The sequence below is a fragment of the Cebus imitator genome, unplaced genomic scaffold (assembly GCF_001604975.1).
Source record: "Cebus imitator isolate Cc_AM_T3 unplaced genomic scaffold, Cebus_imitator-1.0 Scaffold415, whole genome shotgun sequence".
Taxonomy (NCBI): domain Eukaryota; kingdom Metazoa; phylum Chordata; class Mammalia; order Primates; family Cebidae; genus Cebus; species Cebus imitator.
In genome coordinates, this window is record NW_016107730.1 from 1,634,011 (window position 1) to 1,652,717 (window position 18,707).

General features: G+C 53.2%; 1 protein-coding gene across 2 annotated transcripts; it reads left to right on the plus strand.

Moving 5' to 3' along the window:
• Window positions 1-10,352: 10,352 nt before the first annotated feature.
• LOC108289859 (keratin, type I cytoskeletal 14) lies at window positions 10,353-14,942 on the plus strand. 2 transcript variants are annotated; one of them, XM_017509460.2, is made up of 9 exons: window positions 10,429-10,699; window positions 10,748-10,959; window positions 12,200-12,282; window positions 12,843-12,999; window positions 13,306-13,467; window positions 13,552-13,677; window positions 13,773-13,993; window positions 14,089-14,135; window positions 14,686-14,942. In XM_017509460.2, exons 1-9 carry the CDS (start codon window positions 10,429-10,431, stop codon window positions 14,781-14,783), a joined length of 1,377 nt encoding a protein of 458 aa, XP_017364949.1. In that variant the 3' UTR covers window positions 14,784-14,942. The 2 variants fall into 2 exon arrangements, with proteins under 2 accessions (XP_017364948.1, XP_017364949.1); XM_017509459.2 differs by having other exon boundaries at window positions 10,353-10,959.
• Window positions 14,943-18,707: the final 3,765 nt, after the last annotated feature.

The following is an 18,707-nucleotide window of genomic DNA, read 5'->3' on the forward strand; positions in this document are numbered from 1 at the left end:
ACCTTTCTTTTTTAAGTAAAAAAAATTTTTTTTTTTGAGACAGGGGCTCACTCTACCACCCAGACTGGAGTGCAGGGCTTCGGTCACGGCTCACTGCAGCCTTGACCTGCTGGGCTCAAGCAATCCTCCCACCTCAGCCTTCCAAGTTGCTGGGACTACTGGTGCATGCCAACACACCTGGCTAATTATTTAATTTATTTTATTTGTAGAGACGGTATCTCATTATGTTGCCCAGGCTTGTCTTGAACTCCTGGGATCCAGTGATCCTCCTGCCTTGGCCTCCCAAAGCGCTGGAATTATAGATGTGAGCCACCACGCCCCACCCTGAATTGCCTCTTTTAGAAGCTAATTCAAGCTGAGTTTCCATTGCTTGCAACCAAAATGTACTCATCAATATACCCTGCTACCTAATTCTTGATTTATTTTTCTTCTATCCTTGCTGGATGTTTTTAGTTTTATTATAAATGTGTCTCTTATCATAAGCCATCCATGCCCTCTTTCGGAACTGGGAGACATAGAAATGGTCTTTTTTTTTTTTTTTTTTGGGCAGATATTGCACTGACAGCTAGGACTGTTGCATAGGAACCCAAGGGGTTGCTTCCCTATCCCCTCACTCCGGCCACAGAATGTGGGCCTGCTGGAAGTTCCCAGGCCTTCTCCCCTCACATCTAAACCATTTGCTGACTCTTCCTCAGTTTCCAGGCCTGCCCTGTTCCCACGGCCTCCACCCTGGCCAGGCCCTTGTGGACTCACCAGCCCATCACCTGGCCGGCTGACCTCAGCAGCTTCCGGCTCCTGCAACTGGAGCTCCAGTAACATCCTGGACTCTTCTTTGTTCTCTGCCTCAAGGTCTTTGGCTAAATCTTGACGCCCGTTCTCCATTTGCACCCCACCCCCACCCCCTTTGGTCCAACTCCAGGGCTTAATTTAAGGGAAATTTTACCAAACATTTCCTCTGTGCCAAGAACCGTGCCGGCCACCTGTCCTGACTTACCCACTCATCTCAATAATCCTGCCCGGCTGAACTGGTGCTACTCCTGTCTGATGGAAAACCGAGGCTTGGAGGGCCACAACGGCCTGTCCAAGGTCACAGGGCTAGTCAGTGATGGAGCCAAGGCTTGAAAGCTGGTCTTTCTGATGGGGGAGGCCCTGCTCCTTCCTTGATCCCATGCGGTATCACGTCTGGGGAAGAGAGATGGGGTGCAAGATGCTGAATCTGCCCCACACCTCTGACTGCGGGAAATGACTTTTTCTACCCATGAGGCTAGAACTACCCAGCAACCCCTTCCCTTCCTCTTTCCTTTTCCCTCTGTCCTGCCGACTGGAGCTCAGGACTCCTGACACAGGCATTCCAGGTCCCAGGTGCTGACTCTCCCCACGACTCACCGCTGTGTGCTGGAGTTCCCACCGCCACGCCCCACCCACTCCACCCTCCAGGGCTCTTCCTTCTTTCAAAACCTGAGTCAAAGTACACACTTTCCAGGAAGCCTTGTGTGTGCTAACCCACCCCACCTGGTGGCTCCTCTGCTGCCAGCTCCCCTCAGCGTACGGCATAGAGAAGATTCTGGTCTCTGCAACCCTCCTCCATCAGACTGGACAGCTCACGGGCAAGGGTTGTGTCTTCCCCATCAGACCGGAGTAACACTGAGGACCCACTATGTGAAAAACACTTTGTGGCCCCCTAAGGCACTATACAGACCTATCATCAGGGGTGGTGGCACAGATCACAGAGGCAGTGGGAGGGCTGAGAGATGGGGAGAAAGCCAGGTGACCTGAGCTGATAGGATGGGGCTTCCTGGGAGAGGAGAGGTCTGAGCCAACACCATCCCTTACCTGGACATGGCAAATTCTCCCTCCTGGTCCCCTCCAGCATAGCAAAGTATGTTCTGCATGGACACCAGGGTAGTCTTTGTGAAACACCCGACAGCATCACTCGCCAGCTTAGGACCCTTCAGTGGCTCCAGTGTCGTCAGGATGAAGTCTGAGCTTCCCAGCACCTTTATCACCACCTGACCGAATGCTCTCAGTTTCATCAGGCAGGCAGCCTTGAGCCGTGAACACCAGCAATGCATGACTGCTTGCAGTTTCATCAGACCAGTCCTCCACATGCCTGCACTTTGCTCAGGTGCTTTCTTGGGCGAAGGGGACGTCCATCCTCACTTCTGCTGCTTGCTTAGCATCTACTCATTTTCTTTTTTCTATTTATTTATTTATTTATATTATTTTTTTAAAGACGGGGTTTCACCATGTTGGTCAGGCTGGTCTTGAACTCCCGACCTCAGGTGATCTGCCCACCTTGGCCTCCAAACTGCTTGGATTACGGGTGTGAGTCACCATGCCCGGCCTGCATCTACTCGTTTTCAAGGTTCAGATAAGTTAAGAGCGCCTCTAGGATGCTGGCCCCACTCTGTCCCCAGCTCGGCTGACTGTCCTTTCTCAGTGCTCCACCATCCTTCGCTCACCTGCCCACCCACCATCCACCCACCCCCCGTTCATCCCTCTAACCTTTCATCCATTATTATTCCTTCCTTCCATTCAGCCACTTCCCTCCTGACCACACCCCACCCATTCATCCCTCCACTTTTCCTCCTTTTTCCCTTCCTTCCACTCATCTATCCATCTGTCTGCTTGCCATCCATCCATCCATCCATCAGTCCATCAATCCATCCATATGTCCATCTATCCATCCATCTATCCATCTCTCTTCTACATTCCCTTACCCTTTTCCCTTTCCCCTATTGTTCCTTCTCTCCCTCCTCCCTCCCTGTCTCTCCCTGTCCTCCTTCTCTCCTCCCTTCTCTGACTCTCCCTCCCCCCTCCTCTGTCCTTCCTTCACTGAGCACCTATTTTATGCCACAGGGTCTGCAGGAATCATATCATAAACCGTATTTGGAACTGAGGCTTGGCCTTAAAGGACGGGAGGGGTTTGGGTAGGAGGAGAAGACAGATGTGGAAATTCAGGCAGAGATTGGAAATGGATGGCTATGTGGGGATCAGCAAGGGGACAGGCCTGTTGGGGAGGGGACTCAGTTTACAGTGGGGCCTCATGGGTGGTGGGCTGGAGCATTGAAGCTGTACTTTGCCTGAACTGGGAGTTAATGGCAGGGTTGTGAACTCATCTATCCTTTGCTGTCAGCCGCCTGACCATCTGTGTTTTTGACAACCTGAACATGATTCTGGGGTGAGGCGCAGCCCTTTTCACCCCAGGCATATTCTTACCCTCCCTAGCTCGGAACCCTGGGTGACACTTCTGCTGTGTGGCCTTGGACATGTTCCTTCCCCTTGCTGGGACTCACATTTTCCATCTGTAAAGTTAGGAGCCTGGCCTCCTAGAGGCTCTTTTTGGCTCTGACTTTTGGGGACTTTCTAGCAGGAGGGGACCTGTCATTAAAAAGTGGGGCTTGCAGCCAGCTGAGCGGGGGTGGAACCCTGACTGAGCAGCTGGTTTGCTGTGGGGCTTGGGGGAACTCCTTCACCTCTGAACTTGCTTAGTCTGTAATGTGGACTGGCAAGGCTCTGTTGTCAGCCTTGTGGCACAGCTTGGGGCTTAGACGAGGCCACAGACACTGGCACGGTGGCTCAGCCCATATCTTGTGTCAGTCCAGATGGGCAGATCGGCTTGGGAAATCAGCAGGCGGCATAGCTCTCTGGGGGAAAGGGGACTCTGGGGCCTCAGGAGGCGCTCTAGGCTCCTGATCTCTGGGGTAAAGGGGACCCTGGGGCCTCGAGAGGTGCTCTAGGCTCATGCTGCAATCTGCCTGCTAGCTCCTGGCCTCCACGCAAGCCCTGCCCTTCTGACAGCAGAGGCTGCTCCCTCCCCAGCCCATTGTCTCTGCAAGTGACAGCCCCGAGTTCTAGGATCTTTACCCTCTGTCCACACAGTTTGCTGAGGCTTGGTGTGGAGAGGGATGGGAAAGGTGAAAGGGGTGGGGCTCTAGGGGGGCCGCCCAGCTCTGCCTGCTTCACCTGTTTGGATTGGCACAGGGCTCCCCCATGTAGGGTGGTACAGGGAGACTCACTAACCACAAGAAGCCCAGCCCTGGGCTCCTCCTTTATCCACCCCCCTACTTCTGGAGGGAGAGTCAGGTAATGGTGCTCACACAAAGCCTGCCTAGAAGTCCAGAGTTGTGGAGTACTCCAGGGGAGGGTGTGGAGGGGCAGAGAGAGGAGAGGGAGGGGCACAGGACTTTGCCAGGAGGAAAGAGAAGCCCAGCCCTGGGCAGGCTCTGGGGGTCTGGGAATCACAAGGGGGGCTCCAACTTGTTACTTGACTCTGTGCCTTTCTGGACTGAAGACTTCTTCCCATCTGTGACATGAGAGGAGCCAGATTCCCCACTTCTTTACCCCAGGGCTGGCGGGGTCCTAACAAGGCTCTAGACAAGCATGAGAGAAATACGTGCTTTCTCTCACAATAACACATTGTGAAGGGAAGCCGGGGTGGGAGTGTCTCAGGGAAGGGGTCCCCAACTCCTGGGCCACAGACTCGTACCAGCTGTGACCTGTTAGGATATGGGCCGAACAGCAGGAGGTGAGCTGCGGGTGCATGAACACTGGCGCCTGAGCTCCACCTGTGGGATTAGATTCCATCACAGTGGCGTTAGATTAGATCACAGTGGCATTAGATCACAGGGTGTTAGATTAGATCACAGTGGCATTAGATTAGATCACAGTGAAATTAGATCACAGTGGCGTTAGATTAGATCACAGTGTCATTACCTCACAGTGGTATTAGATTAGATCACAGTGGCGTTAGATTAGATCACAGTGGTGTTAGAGTAGATCACTGGCATTAGATTTGATCACAGTGGCGTTAGATTAGATCACAGTGGCATTAGATTAGATCACAGTGGCATTAGATTCAGTCACAGTGGCATTAGATTAGATCACAGTGGCATTAGATTAGATCACAGTGGCATTAGATTCTCACAGGAGCATGAACCCTATTGTGAACTGTGCACGAGAGGGATCCAGGTTGTACACTCCTCATGAGAATCTAACTGATGCCTGATGATCTGAGGAGGAACAGTTTCATCCTGAAACCATCCCCAGCCCCAGCCCCCTTGGTCCATGGAGAGATGGTCTTCCATGAAACCAGTCCCTGGTGCTTAAAAGGTTGGGGACTGCTGTCTTGGGCCACAGAGAGCGTTGAGGAGGCCCAGTCTGGCTTTGGGGGTGGATAAGAGAGCAGGAAAGAGTTCTTTCTCTGGGCTTGGGTCTCCCAAAGTCTCTCCTGAAAGCCATGGTCCCTCAAGGAGTTCCTTCAAATGAGGCTCTTAAACTCAGGTTGACATGAGCTCATTTGCTCCACTGGTAGATGCAAAATTCAGTGGGTGAGATTTTAAGGAGAAATGGGACTTTGGCATAGTCTCTGAGTACCTTCCTCAAGGTGTTTGTTAATTTCAGTGGGAGAAACAGAAACGTGACAGTAGAGAAATCCAGCAGGACCACCTCAGCCAGGTGAGGAAAGCTGGTGGCACCAGCGGAAAAACACACGACGTATCTGTCCAACAAACCTCATCTCTGGTTTTCTTGCCAAAGTGCATAACCTCAATGTGATCATGAGAAAACATCAGAAAAACCCAAACTGAGGGATGTTCTACAAAATAATTGATCACCCTGGTACTTTTCAAAAGTGTCAAGGTCATGAAAGACAAGAAGAGACTGAGGAGCTGTCATGGATCGGAAGAGACTAAGGAGATGTGATACCCAAATGCAGTGTGGAAGCCGAAATTGGACCCCACAGCAGAAATGGAACGTTTGTGCAAAAACTGGAGGAAATTCCAATAAAGCCTGTAGCTCATTAACAGTATTGTGTGGTCTGGGCATAATGGCTCACGGCTGTAATCCCAGCACTTTGGGAGGCCAAGGCGGGTGGATCTCCTGTGGTCAGAAGTTCGAGACCAGCCTGGCCAACATAGCAAAACCCCATCTCTACTAAAAATACAAAAAATTAGCCAGGCGTTGTGGCAGGTGCCTATACTCAGGAGGCTGAGGCAGGAGAATTGATTGAACCTGGGAGATGGAGGTTGCAGTGAGCTGAGATTGCGCCATTGCACTCCAGCCTGGGCAACAAGAGCAAAACTCTATCTTGAAAACAAACAAACAAACCAGTATTGTGTCAATGTTAATTTATTGGTTTCAGAAATTGTATGATTCTTATGTAATATGTTCACATTAGGGGAAGCTGGGTGAAGGATACACATGAACTCTCTGTACTATTTTGTAACTTTTTCTTAAAGGCTAACATTATTTCTTTTTTGGAGACAGAGTCTTGCTCTGTTGCCCAGGCTGGAGTGCAGTGGTGTGATCTCTCTGCTCACTGCAACCTCCACCTTCCAATGCCGAATTTTTTGTATTTTTTTAGTAGAGATGGTGTTTCACCATGTTAGCCAGGCTGGTCTCAAACTCCTGGCCTCAAGTGATCCACCCATCTTGACCTCCCAAAGTGCTGGGATTACAGGGATGAGCCACTACACCTGGCCAATTCTAACGTTGTTCCAAAATAAAAATTAAAAAAAAAAGAAGCTGGGTGTGGTGACTCATGCCTATAATCCCAGTAGTTTGGGAGGCTGAGGTGGGAGGAACGTTTGAGCCCAAGAGTTTGAGACCAGCCTGGGCAACATAGTGAGACCGCATCTCTACAAAAAAAATTAAAACTAGCTGGGCATGGTGGCAGTTCTGGGTACTTGGGAAGCTGAGGTGGGAGGATCTCTTGAGCCCAGAAGATTGAGGCTGCAGTGAGCCGTGATCCCACCACTGCACTCCAGCCTGGACAACAGAGAGAGACCCTGTCTAAAAAAAAAAAAAAAAAAAAAGAAAAAAAAGTGGATGGTGGCAAGTATGGACCCAAGACCCGAGAATTCCATGCCTCCCTCCATCCAGTCCCTGGCAACTTCATGTGTGAAGCTAAAGGCTGCTCCCAGAAGCCTTCCAGATGAGGCCACCCCCAAATCTCATCTCAACCATCTCCCACCCAGTTTTTACTATTGCTTTGCAAGGTGATGAGCACCGTCTCTTATGTGGTATAGTGGGTCAAATAGGGTTCCCCCAAATCATGTCCACCTGGGACCTCAGAATGTGCCCTTATTTGGAAATAGGGGTTTTGCAAAAGTAAGTAAGGGAAGGTTTGAGATGAGATCCTACTGGATTAGAGTGATCGCTAAATCCAATGAGTGTCTTATAAGAGACAGAAAAGGACAGAGATGAAGCCTGCATGAAGATGAAGGCAGAGGGCGGGGCGTTGCTGCCGTAAGCCAGGAGACTCAGGGAGGCACCAGTAGTTGGAAGAGGCAAGGAAGGGCTCTTCCCCAGAGTCTTCAGAGGGACTGTGGCCCTGTGGACACTGTGATTCAGGGCTGATGGCTTACTGAACCGTGAGAGAATATGTTTCTGTTGTTTTAAGCCGCCACATTTGTGGTAATTTGCTATGGCAGCCCTGGGAGATCAATCTCTCCTGTCTGTGCTTTTCTTTCGTGTGTTATTTCATATGTTTGTATGTTAAGTAATGTTGATGCACATTCCTGCTTCTCTTTCATGTTGGGACCTTCCTAAAGGCAGGGATCACTGCTTCCACTAGGCCATGCACTCCAAGGGCAGGGCCGACCTGAGGTCTCCTCCTTCCTTAGCGTGCCATCTCCTGGTGCCCAGAGTAGTCCTCTGCACACAGTGTGGGCTCTGGGGGTGCTGCCTGGCCCTGCCTGCATTACCTGTTTGGATTGGCAGGGGGCTCCCCCATGCAGGGTGGTGCAGGGAGACTCACTGACCACAAGAGGCCCCACCCCGGGCTTCTCCTTTACTGCCCTCCCCCCCACCGTCCTTTTGGGGCAGGCTGGACAGAGGGTCAGGTGATGCTGCTCACATAAAGCCTTCGTAGAAGTCCAGAGGTGGGGGCTACTGCAGGCCTCGGCAGTCAAGACTGGCAACCCATTAACCCCTGCTGCCCCAGAAAATGCCTTCCCTTAAACTATATGAGTCCTATGCTTCCTCGGCACCAGGGAGGGGACAGGAGTGCAGTGTCCTCTAAGTCTCTGCTCCCTGCCTGGCCAGGCTGTTTGCAGCTCTTTGGTCACTGAGTCCTTGTCTGCAGGGGAAGGGAGGTTGGCCTCAGGTTCCAGGTTGGGCCAGGGTTCTAAGACCGGGTGCCGGGGATCAGACTTGTGTTCCAGGCTAGGGTTCTGGAGCTGGTGCGTGGGGTTGGGGTGGGGCTGCAGAAGTGCCTTTTAAGCTGATGTGCATGGATGTATCTGTCATTGGTTGCTTGCCATCTTTATCTTTTGGATTCCCTTGAAGGACGGGGAGGAATAAGCTTCTTTTGGGCTCCATTGAATCAGATGAAAGGGAAAGTAGAGCTGCCCTATGTCCTGGGCTCCAGAGCTTCTATCCCCGATCCCTGCAGAAGGAGACAGGACGGTGGGCGGTGGGGGTGGGACGCAGAGGAAGCCGGTATTGGGCTCTGCACCCCATTCCTGCTCCCAGATCCCTCTGGACACAGCATTTTTCTCCGGTTAGCACAGCCTCCCCTTGCCCTACCGCCAACAGCAACATGCCTCCCAACAAAATCCTCTGTCCCTCAGCCAAAACCCCTGTTGCCTCTCTCTGGGGAAATTGTAGGGCTGGGCCAGGGTGGGGGGACCATTCTCTGCAGGGAGATTAGGAGTGTCTGTCGGGTGGGTGGAGCGGGGTGGGGCCCTGGCTTACTCACATCCTCGAGAGTCCTTTGCTGGCAGATTTGGGGAGCCCACAGCTCAGGTGTCTGTCTCAGCATTGTCTTCCAAGCTCCTAGGCCACAGTGGTGGGGGGCTCCCCTCCCTGGCTTCTGCACTGGTGACAGTCAAGGCGGGGGTGGGGCTGAGAGCGGGTCCTCCTTCTCTTCCAGGAGCAGTGGATCCCAGGAAGAGTGCTGGAGCCTCCAGCAGGGGCTGTTGGGGCCTGTCTGAGGAGATAGAACGTGTCAGGCAGCCCCAGACACGACCACATTCCTCCCAACATGCCTGCCGGGGTCTGCGGAGCCGAGGGGCTGACGGGAGGCGGGGTGGGGGCCGGAAGGGTTTGCTTTGGGAAGTTGTCTGGGAGATCACTGAAGTTTTGATATACACACTTCCAAAGCAGGACCAAATGGACTCCTGGAAATGTCCCCTGAATCTTGGGGCTTCGGGAGTCAGGGACCCTCATGTCCACCTCGGCCTTGCCCTTGTCACAGCCCAGCTTCACTCCTAGGAGCATCTATTCCTCCCCAGGACATCTCCTGGGCCAGCTAAGCAAGGGGGTCACATGAGGGTGCCTGAGCCAGACTTCTGCGCAGACTAGGGATATCCTGGGGGTCTGAGAAGATATCTAGGGTTGGAAGAAAGAAAGGCCGCCTCTAGGCCTGTTCCTGGGTGCAGCTCCACTCACTTTGGGCTAAGCCTGGGCTACCAGTGCTCACCAGGCTCCTTGCCACACTCAGTTTACAAAGCCTGTTCACATACATTGTCGCATTGGGTTCTCAGAGCCGACTGCAGTAGGCAGAATAGACGTTATGACTCCCACTTTGCAGATGAGAACACTGAGGCTCACAGAAGTGCCAAGCCCTGGGCCACAGAGCTGCAAATGGCAGAGCCAGGGCCCACCTGACTCCAGTTTCCCAGCCTCCTGGCTGAGCCCGTGAGGCCACTGCTCTGTGCTGTGGGCCCATCTGCTGGTGTGTGGTGGATGTGAGATCCTCACCCTAGGGAGGATATTAGGGTCTATGCCCAGGGCTGGGAGAGCTGCCTGGATTTCCCTTCAATGGGGGAGTTGGGGTAGGAGTCACGATCCGCTTGACTAGCTGGGTGGGTTTCAGGGACAGCCTTCTGAGCACAGCACAGTAGGCCAGGCCTTTGGGGGGCCCCGAGACTTCCTTGTCTCTAATAGAGGGTGGTGCTGAGGGAGGGCTGTCTGTGCCCAAGGAGACCTTGCTGTCCGGTGCCCTCTAGCCGGGTACTCATCCCCTGCCGTGGCGGGCTTCCTCTAAGTGGATGTTAAAGTCCCATCCAGTTAATGGAGAGCTAGCGGTCACCAGATTTAACGTGCAGAGTCCCTGCTGCCTGTCACCCTGGCTGAGCCCAGTGCTCGGGTTCCCGAGGGCTGGGACTCCCAGGGCCCGATGGGAAAGTGTAGCCTGCAGGCCCACACCTCCCCCTGTGAATCACGCCTGGCGGGACAAGAAAGCCCAAAACACCCCAAACAATGAGTTTCCAGTAAAATATGACAGACATGATGAGGCGGAGGAGAGGAGGGACCTGACTGGGAGTTGGCCCTAGCTTGTGGGTGATGAAAGCCAAGGGGAATGGAAGGTGCCAGGCCCGCCCCCTACCCACGAGTATAAAGCACGGGCATCCTTTTTCAGTTTACCCGGCACCTTCTCTTCTCTCAGCCAACTGCTCGCTCGCTCACCTCCTCCTCAGCACCATGACCACCTGCAGCCGCCAGTTCACCTCCTCCAGCTCCATGAAGGGCTCCTGCGGCATCGGGGGCGGCTCCAGCCGCATCTCCTCCGTCCTGGCCGGAGGGTCCTGCCGTGCCCCCAGCACCTACGGGGGCCTGTCTGTCTCCACCTCCCGCTTCTCCTCCGGGGGAGCCTACGGGCTGGGGGGCGGCTATGGCGGTGGCTTCAGCAGCAGCAGCAGCTATGGTGGTGGCTTCGGGGGAGGATATGGTGGTGGCCTTGGTGCTGGCTTCGGTGGTGGCTTGGGTGCTGGCTTTGGTGGCGGCTTGGGCGGTGGCTTTGGTGGTGGTGATGGGCTTCTGGTGGGCAGCGAGAAGGTGACCATGCAGAACCTCAACGACCGCCTGGCCTCCTACCTGGACAAGGTGCGTGCCCTGGAGGAGGCCAACGCCGACCTGGAGGTGAAGATCCGGGACTGGTACCAGAGGCAGCGGCCCGCTGAGATCAAGGACTACAGTCCCTACTTCAAGACCATCGAGGACCTGAGGAACAAGGTGGGTGAATGGGCAGCAGAAGGTGCCATTCTGGCTAGCTCCTTCTGGGAACAATGGATGCTTCGGGTCACTGCCACCTTTAGATTTCTCTATAGGACAGAGTCCACCCCAGATCCTTTCTTTTGAGGTATCAGATGCCCTAAGAGCTGATCAGTGAGAAGATGCACTCCTTTCCCCAGCCTCCTCATCTGCCTCTGCTCTCAAATCCTCAGATCAGTGATTCCTAGCCTTACATTTTACAGAGGAAGGAAAAAGCAGTTGAAGCTTCGAGAGGTGCTGTGATCAGCTGCAGGTCACATAGCAGATTAAAGGCAGAGCCAAGGCTGGAGCCCTTGTACCCTGCCTTCCAGCACAGGAGGCAGCTAGCTGTCCTCCAGCACAGGGGAAGGGTGAGGCTCTAACGGGACCAGGCAAGACATCCAAACTGCTCATTAGCTCACTAGTCTGGGCTGTGGCTGCCGCCGCCCATAAGCCTTGTACAGGCTGGTCCCTCCCCACGGCCAAGCAGGCATGGAGAGCCTGCAGAGACAATCAGTGTGGCTCCCTGATGTGCCCTGCACAGAGGGAGCTGGCAGGCTTGTGCTCTCTGACTCCAGCCCCATCCTCCCTGCTCCCACATCACCTGGGAGCCCTCCCTCCAGCAGTCTGCTGGGCTCTAATGCCTTGCATGGATTAAGGAAATTTAGTGATGAGGTGGGGAATTCCAGCCAGCCTCAGGGGCCAATATGTCTTCTTTTTCTTCCCCTGAGTCCTCTTTTCTAATCCCCTGTGCCAATTGGGTCTTATCTCTTGAGGAAGTCCCACTTGAGTTCCCATGGGCTGTGAGCTTGAAAAGGAATGTGCATATCTGCAGAGTACTGGCAGGGCTGGCCGACACAGAGAGGAGAGAGGCCGGCTCAGGAAGGAGGGCTAGGGAGCCTCAGGTTATTCTCCCCTCCTGGAGGTGGGGAACTTGAAGCTCCAAGACTCATTAGCTTTTGCAGCAAGTCAAGGGCAGAATTGGAACCAGAACGCCTAGGTTTCTGATTCTAAGCCCAGGGTAGCTTCTACCCCTTCTGCTGACCATGAGTTAGCAAAGTCTTAGGACAGGCCTGGGTCACCTGGGGTTTTCCTTTAGGAGGCTGTGGGCAAGTTTTGTGGGAGAAGAGGGAAATTCAGGCAAGAGCTTAATGTAGGTTACAGTGAAGCCGGGCTTGGGAAGTGCATTTGACAAATGACCTGTGCCCTTTCCATCCTGCAGATCCTCACGGCCACAGTGGACAATGCCAACGTCCTTCTGCAGATTGACAATGCCCGTCTGGCCGCGGATGACTTCCGCACCAAGTGAGTTTGCAGCGGTGGGCCAGGACGCCCAGTGTCTGCGAAGTAGGGCATTTTTGAGCAGTATTTCCCAAATAGAACTAGCTGGTGCCAGGCTAGCTGCATGAAAGCTCCTTAGGGTGCTTGTAAAAGAATAAGACTCTTGGGCCCCACCCTTGGAGTTTTGATTCGGCTATTTATAGCAGGTTTCCTGGGTGATTCTGGCCCACAGCCAGGTTTCAGAACCACTGCTTTAGGGAGAGGCCCTTCCCACTTCCCCAACTGCCCTCGAAGTATAGGAGGGAATCATAGTTGGAGGACTTATGCATTATTTGTTGGCTGAAGCTAGAAGCGCAACCCCCTCCTGAATTCTGCAGCAAGATGAACTGCCTTATCCCCAGGCCCCAGGAATGTTCATATCTGAGCAATCAATGGGCACTGTGTTCAACCACGCCGTTTTCAAGATTGATTCCTTAAACCACCCACAAGGCACCAGCTCTGGGAGAAGCTGGAGGGAAAGGAGAACAAAGCCCTCACTGCGGTGAGGATGGGTGTCTCATTCCTTTTCTCTGGGGTCATTCCAGGTATGAGACAGAGTTGAACCTGCGCATGAGTGTGGAGGCTGACATCAACGGCCTGCGCAGGGTGCTGGATGAACTGACCCTGGCCAGGGCTGACCTGGAGATGCAGATTGAAAGCCTGAAGGAGGAGCTGGCCTACCTGAAGAAGAACCACGAGGAGGTGAGGACTCTATGGAAAAGCCAGCTTAAAGGAGGCGCAGGGAGGCTGGACACAGTGGTGCATGCTACAGTCCCAGCTACTTGGGAGGCTGAGATGGGAGGATCTTCTGAACCCAGGAGTTTGAGTTCAGCCTGGGCAACAAAGCTAAAGTCTATCCAGAGAGAGAGAGAGAGAGAGAGAGAGAGCGAGCAGGGAGGGTCGAGATATAATTGTGTTGGTGGGAGGGCACTATTCAGGCCTGAGTAGGGAACCCCAATCCACTTTCATGGTGGAATGCCTGACTGTGGACTGTCCCCGGCTATGCAGGAGATGAACTCCCTGAGAGGCCAGGTGGGTGGAGATGTCAATGTGGAGATGGACGCTGCCCCAGGCGTGGACCTGAGCCGCATTCTGAATGAGATGCGTGACCAGTATGAGAAGATGGCAGAGAAGAACCGCAAGGATGCCGAGGAGTGGTTCTTCACAAAGGTGGGTGTCATTTGAGGTGCAAGCAACCCAGACCACCTGCCTTCTGGGGCCTTCTGGTGTGAATGGGGTTCTCTTCTTTTGCAGACAGAGGAGCTGAACCGTGAGGTGGCCACCAACAGCGAGCTGGTGCAGAGTGGCAAGAGCGAGATCTCGGAGCTCCGGCGCACCATGCAGAACCTGGAGATCGAGCTGCAGTCCCAGCTCAGCATGGTAGGAGCCCTGCCAGGCATGGTGGTGAGCCCAGGACTGGCAGGGAGAGAACGGCTGCACTCACTAATCCTCGATTTTCTTTCCCTCCCTCACAGAAAGCATCCCTGGAGAACAGCCTGGAGGAGACCAAAGGCCGCTACTGCATGCAGCTGGCCCAGATCCAAGAGCTGATCAGCAGCGTGGAGGAGCAGCTGGCCCAGCTTCGCTGTGAGATGGAGCAGCAGAACCAGGAGTACAAGATCCTCCTGGATGTGAAGACCCGGCTGGAGCAGGAGATCGCCACCTACCGCCGCCTGCTGGAGGGCGAGGATGCCCAGTGAGTCTCAGCCCTGCCCATGGTCCAGCCCCCACCATGGCACTCTTACAGCCCCAGTGTGTCTCTAATGATCCTGCCCTTCTCTGTCTTCACAGCCTCTCCTCCTCCCAGTTCTCCTCTGGCTCGCAGTCATCCAGAGATGGTAAGACCTTCCTCCTCATTGGGCCTGGGCTCTGGGCTGCCCTCTGTACCCTCAAGCAGCTCTAGGTATTGGCTAGGGGCTCCATAAGGGGTTGAGCTATAGTGCTCTCACCCAGTGTCCCTTGTGAACCTCCTTGGGTGGAAGAAGCTATTTTCTAAACCCTCCTTAGGGCTAGGAGAGGCAGCCCCCACCTCTTACATCTACCTGGTGTCTGTGGCAGATCCCATTGCTGTGGTGGTCAGCACCACGAACAGGGCCCTGCAGGGCTCTTCCCACCAAGACCCCTCCACTGGGTCCACCAGCCGGGTGTCAGCTCTTAGGAAGCTCCAGTCTGAGGACAGAGACTCTGTCTCTGACCTTTGGGAGCCCTAGTCTGAAAGAAATGTTTTGATGTTATCAGTGCTTGGGCAATAGCAGGAAGTGAAGCAGTATTCGGGGAAAGGGTAGCAGGGAGACAGCTGGAGTTTCTTCACCTTCTTGGCCTCCCCACTCCTAATTAGCCCATTGTCTGTCTGCCTCTGGTAACGCCCTCTCCCTGCCTCTTCCCCAGTGACCTCCTCCAGCCGCCAGATCCGCACCAAGGTCATGGATGTGCACGATGGCAAGGTGGTGTCCACCCACGAGCAGGTCCTTCGCACCAAGAACTGAGGCTGCCCAGCCCTGCTCACGCATAGGAGGCTCCCCGTGTGGACACAGATCCTGCTAGAAGATTCCCTCTCCTGCCCACCAAGCACTTCACACCCGGACCCTGCTTCACCCTCACCCCCTCCTGGCAATCAATACAGCTTCATTATCTGAGTTGCATAATTCTCGCCTCTGTCTGGTCATTGTTAGGAGTGGGTGTGGGGAGAAAGTGGGAGAACGATCTATTTGGAGCTTGTCACAGCACCTGGCTGTGGCCCCTGGGACTGGGAGAAAGGTCCTGGGGGTGGGCTGGGCTCAGGTCCCAGGATGTCTTTCACCATCTCTGAAGACACAGATAGATGTGTGTGCCAGGTCATATGTGGTGTCTCCCAGGGTACAGAGGGATATTCATTCATTTACTCACTAGTTTTCGTGTGTGTTCATTCATTCACCAGGCACTGAATGCCTCTGCGTGTCAGGCACTATGCTAGCTTAAGGATTCCTAATATTTTTGTGATCAGGGATTCCTTGGAGAATATTGAAAGCTATAGATCTTTCCCTCTGCGCCTCCACTTCAAATAGGCACACATTTGAATACAATTTCATGGGGTTCGTGGGTCTTCCAGAGCTCCTTGCTGGAGGTCCATGAACCCAAGGTAGGAATCCAAGCTCTCCTGACAGTCTTGTCTCCCTCTACATCACGTGCTCTTGCCTCCAGCGCTGGATCTGATAATTCCTACACTTGGTTGATCTAGGGCAAGTTGATGGCCATCTCCCAGCCTCAGCTTCCACTTCTGTAAAACGGGCACAATGAAAATACCTGCCTCATGGGCTTGTTGTGAGGATTCACTGGAAGAATGCATTTAAGGCCACTGGCACAGTGCCTGGCATAGTGCTGGCTCAAGGCATGGCTGTTTTGGGTAAACCGTCTCTAGGGCATGGTGATTATTCATTCAAGATGAGAGCATCTTTAGAGGGTTTGGGAGTAGACTGGTTTCTAACCCTGGCTCTGTTGTGTAACAGCTGTGAGCTTAGAAAGTCTGAGTCTCAGTGTCCTTACTTGTATGGTAAGGATGCTGAGCCCTGCTTCTGGAGGTTGATATGAGAATCCAATGAATGACTGTACCTTAAGAGCCAGGACTGTAGGAGCCTCCCCTGGGTGGGGAATGCCTTTTCTTCTCTTTGGGGGGCTAGAAAAGGAGCGAGAAGGGAAGGAGCCTCACTCTAGTAAGTGGTGAAAATTCCAGAGGTGGGTGGGGTTGACTGCCCCAAGGTAGGAAAGAGTTGACTAGTCCTGTGTCAGTTTCAACAGCTCATTCATTTGGCTATGTGAAGAAAACTTGTAGGGGAAGTCAAGGGCAGGGGAGAGATTGAAAAAAGACTGAATTTGGACAAGGGATCTATAAAATCCTGGGCTTTTGAATCAGGCTACTTGGGTTGGAGTCCTGGCTCCTACGCTGAGTCGCCTTGAAGAGTTTGGGCAAGATACTAAACCCCACATTCCTCTTTCACAAGGAAGGGAATAAATACCTTTACGGCATACGGCTGATACAGGAGTAAATGACCTCATGCAGGCAATGAATTTGGCATTGTGTTTGGCACAGAGTCAGCAGCCTATAAATGGTAGTGGGGTGAGTTATTTGGAAAAGGAATGAAGAGATGTTGGTTTCTCTTGTTCCTACCTCCACCCCAGGAAAAAGAGGACTGCTTTGTGTTTCTGAAACTCTGGGATTTTTTTTTTTTTAAATAGATATAGAGACGGGGGTTTCACCATGTTGGCCAGGATGGTCTCGATCTCTTGACCTCGTGATCTGCCCGCCTTGGCCTCCCAAAGTGCTGGGATTACAGACTTGAGCCACCGTGCCCAGCCACTCTGGAATATTTTTTAAAGTAAGTTTTATCATCAAGAAAGGGTGACTTTGGGTGATCCCTGGGTGAGGATGGGTCATCCTGGAGGTGAAGTACTAAATTTTCAGGGGTACAGGGGACAACTCAAGAAGGAGGAAGTTTTGAGGGTGCTTCCTCAGAGAATGAGAAGAGGGAGGTTTGAAGGCCCTGGAGGGTACAGGACCTTCATGTGGGGAGGGGTTTGTCATTTTTCTAGGAGTGTTGAACTCTGGTTCCTAAAGTTTCCAGTTGGGCAATGAGCCTCTTGCCCAAGTGTGGCAAAGAATCTCAGGAGTGGCACACATTTGAGAGGTCACATGGGTCTGGATAGAGAACAAAGTATGGCAAGAGTCACCAGTGGGGACCGAAGCCTAGAATACGCTGAACTTCATACGAATCCCCAGACACCCCTCTACCTTGGAGGTGGTGCCAGATTAAAGTCTCTGTCTCCAAAGGAGATCTGCTTTAGAGGAATATAGAAGAGTGAGATCTCTTGGACGGGGGTGCGGTGGGGCGATCCTCCCCTCTCAGTGGTTGCCATCACTATTTGGAGGAAATACACAGGAGAGTCGGGCTTGCTTGTGGGTAAAAACGGCGGCGGGGAGCTCCTGGCTGAAAGCGGGCTCAGAACCAGGAAGGCTGGGAGGTGGTCCCACCCTGCACTGTCAGGCCCCAGGGTCTCACGTTGACTCCCGTCGTCCAGGGATTTCCCCATCATACCCCACTGGGGAGGGCAGGGCCGATGTTTGGATCCTGCTAATGAACAGGGCTCTTGTCCACAGAGCCTGGCAGCTGCAAGCATCCAACTCAAGACATGAGCCCAGCAGCTCTGACAATGGTGACTGCCTTCCCTTGGCCTCCGCTCAACTAAACAATAGACCAGCAAAGTGACAACAGCACAGTCTAGTGGAGGCAGGTGGGATTGCGTCTCTGAGTCCGGGGGCGGGGCCGGGGGGGGTTGGTCAGGTGACCTCTTGGTTCTGCCTCCCTATAAACCTCTCCACCTTCCCAGCACTCAGAACCGGCAGTGCTAGGTGAGCCACTGAGAAGACTCCTCCAACCTCACCGTAGGGAGACTGGTTTGCTCCAGGTCCTACCGGCTGCAAGTGGCAAAGTCCTGTCCATGCTTAGGCTTTGCCACATCCTGGGTGGCTTCATTCCTGTCTTGTTCTTTCTCAGGGATGAGATAAGGCTGAGTCCCATGGGATCAATGTGTGTTTTTCCTAACTTACTTCATGCTTTTTGTTTTGTGGGGTGGAAGGGTGGAGCCAACCTTGAAATTCTCAATCCCCTTGATTTGGGGGAGGTTTTTTTTTTTTTTTTTTTTTTTTTTTTAGGTGGAGTTTCACTTTTTTTTTCCAGGCTGGAGTGTTTTTTTTTTTTTTTGTCTGTTTTTTTTTTTTTTTTTTTTTTTTTTTTTTATAGTGAAAAGATCTGTAATGTGTCCAGGGAACTCTATAGGCAGCAACTGGCCTATATGGCTACCTAATCAGGCAATGGCACTTCCCAAGGCCACAGACAGCCTGGCTTGGGTAATGCAGCCAGCTCTTCTACAGGCAGACGTCAGAGGAGGCAGCCCTAAGGAGGCCCGATGCCCAGGGGCTGGGGGGGTCCTGATGTCCTGGTGGGACTTCAGGAGGTTCCCTGGCCCACCTCACTGAGCCTGGAGGCTGTCACAAAGGGGACAAGGGAATGTCAGGGTTTCCAGGGCATTGGACCGGCCTCAGGCAGGCACAGGGCAGACATCAGCTCCTCCTCCATTGCTGTTTGCTGAGCGAGAGCCTTCCTGACGGGGCTTATCTCTGTGCCACTGTCACCTGTAAGGCCAGGCCTGGGAAAGGAAGCCTTTTTCCTTTAAGGTGCTCTGATGAACTTTAGGGGTGACTTGGCATGAGAGAGCACAAAAAGAGACACACAGAGATAGAGAGAAACAAACGTACATAGAGCTGAGAGAGAGAGAGGGAGGGAACGGGAGGGAAAGGGAGAGAGTCAGAGAGACAGAGTCAGTGAAAGAGAAGATAGTGAGGGCCCTGGGCTAGTACTAGGCAGGGAGGAGCATTC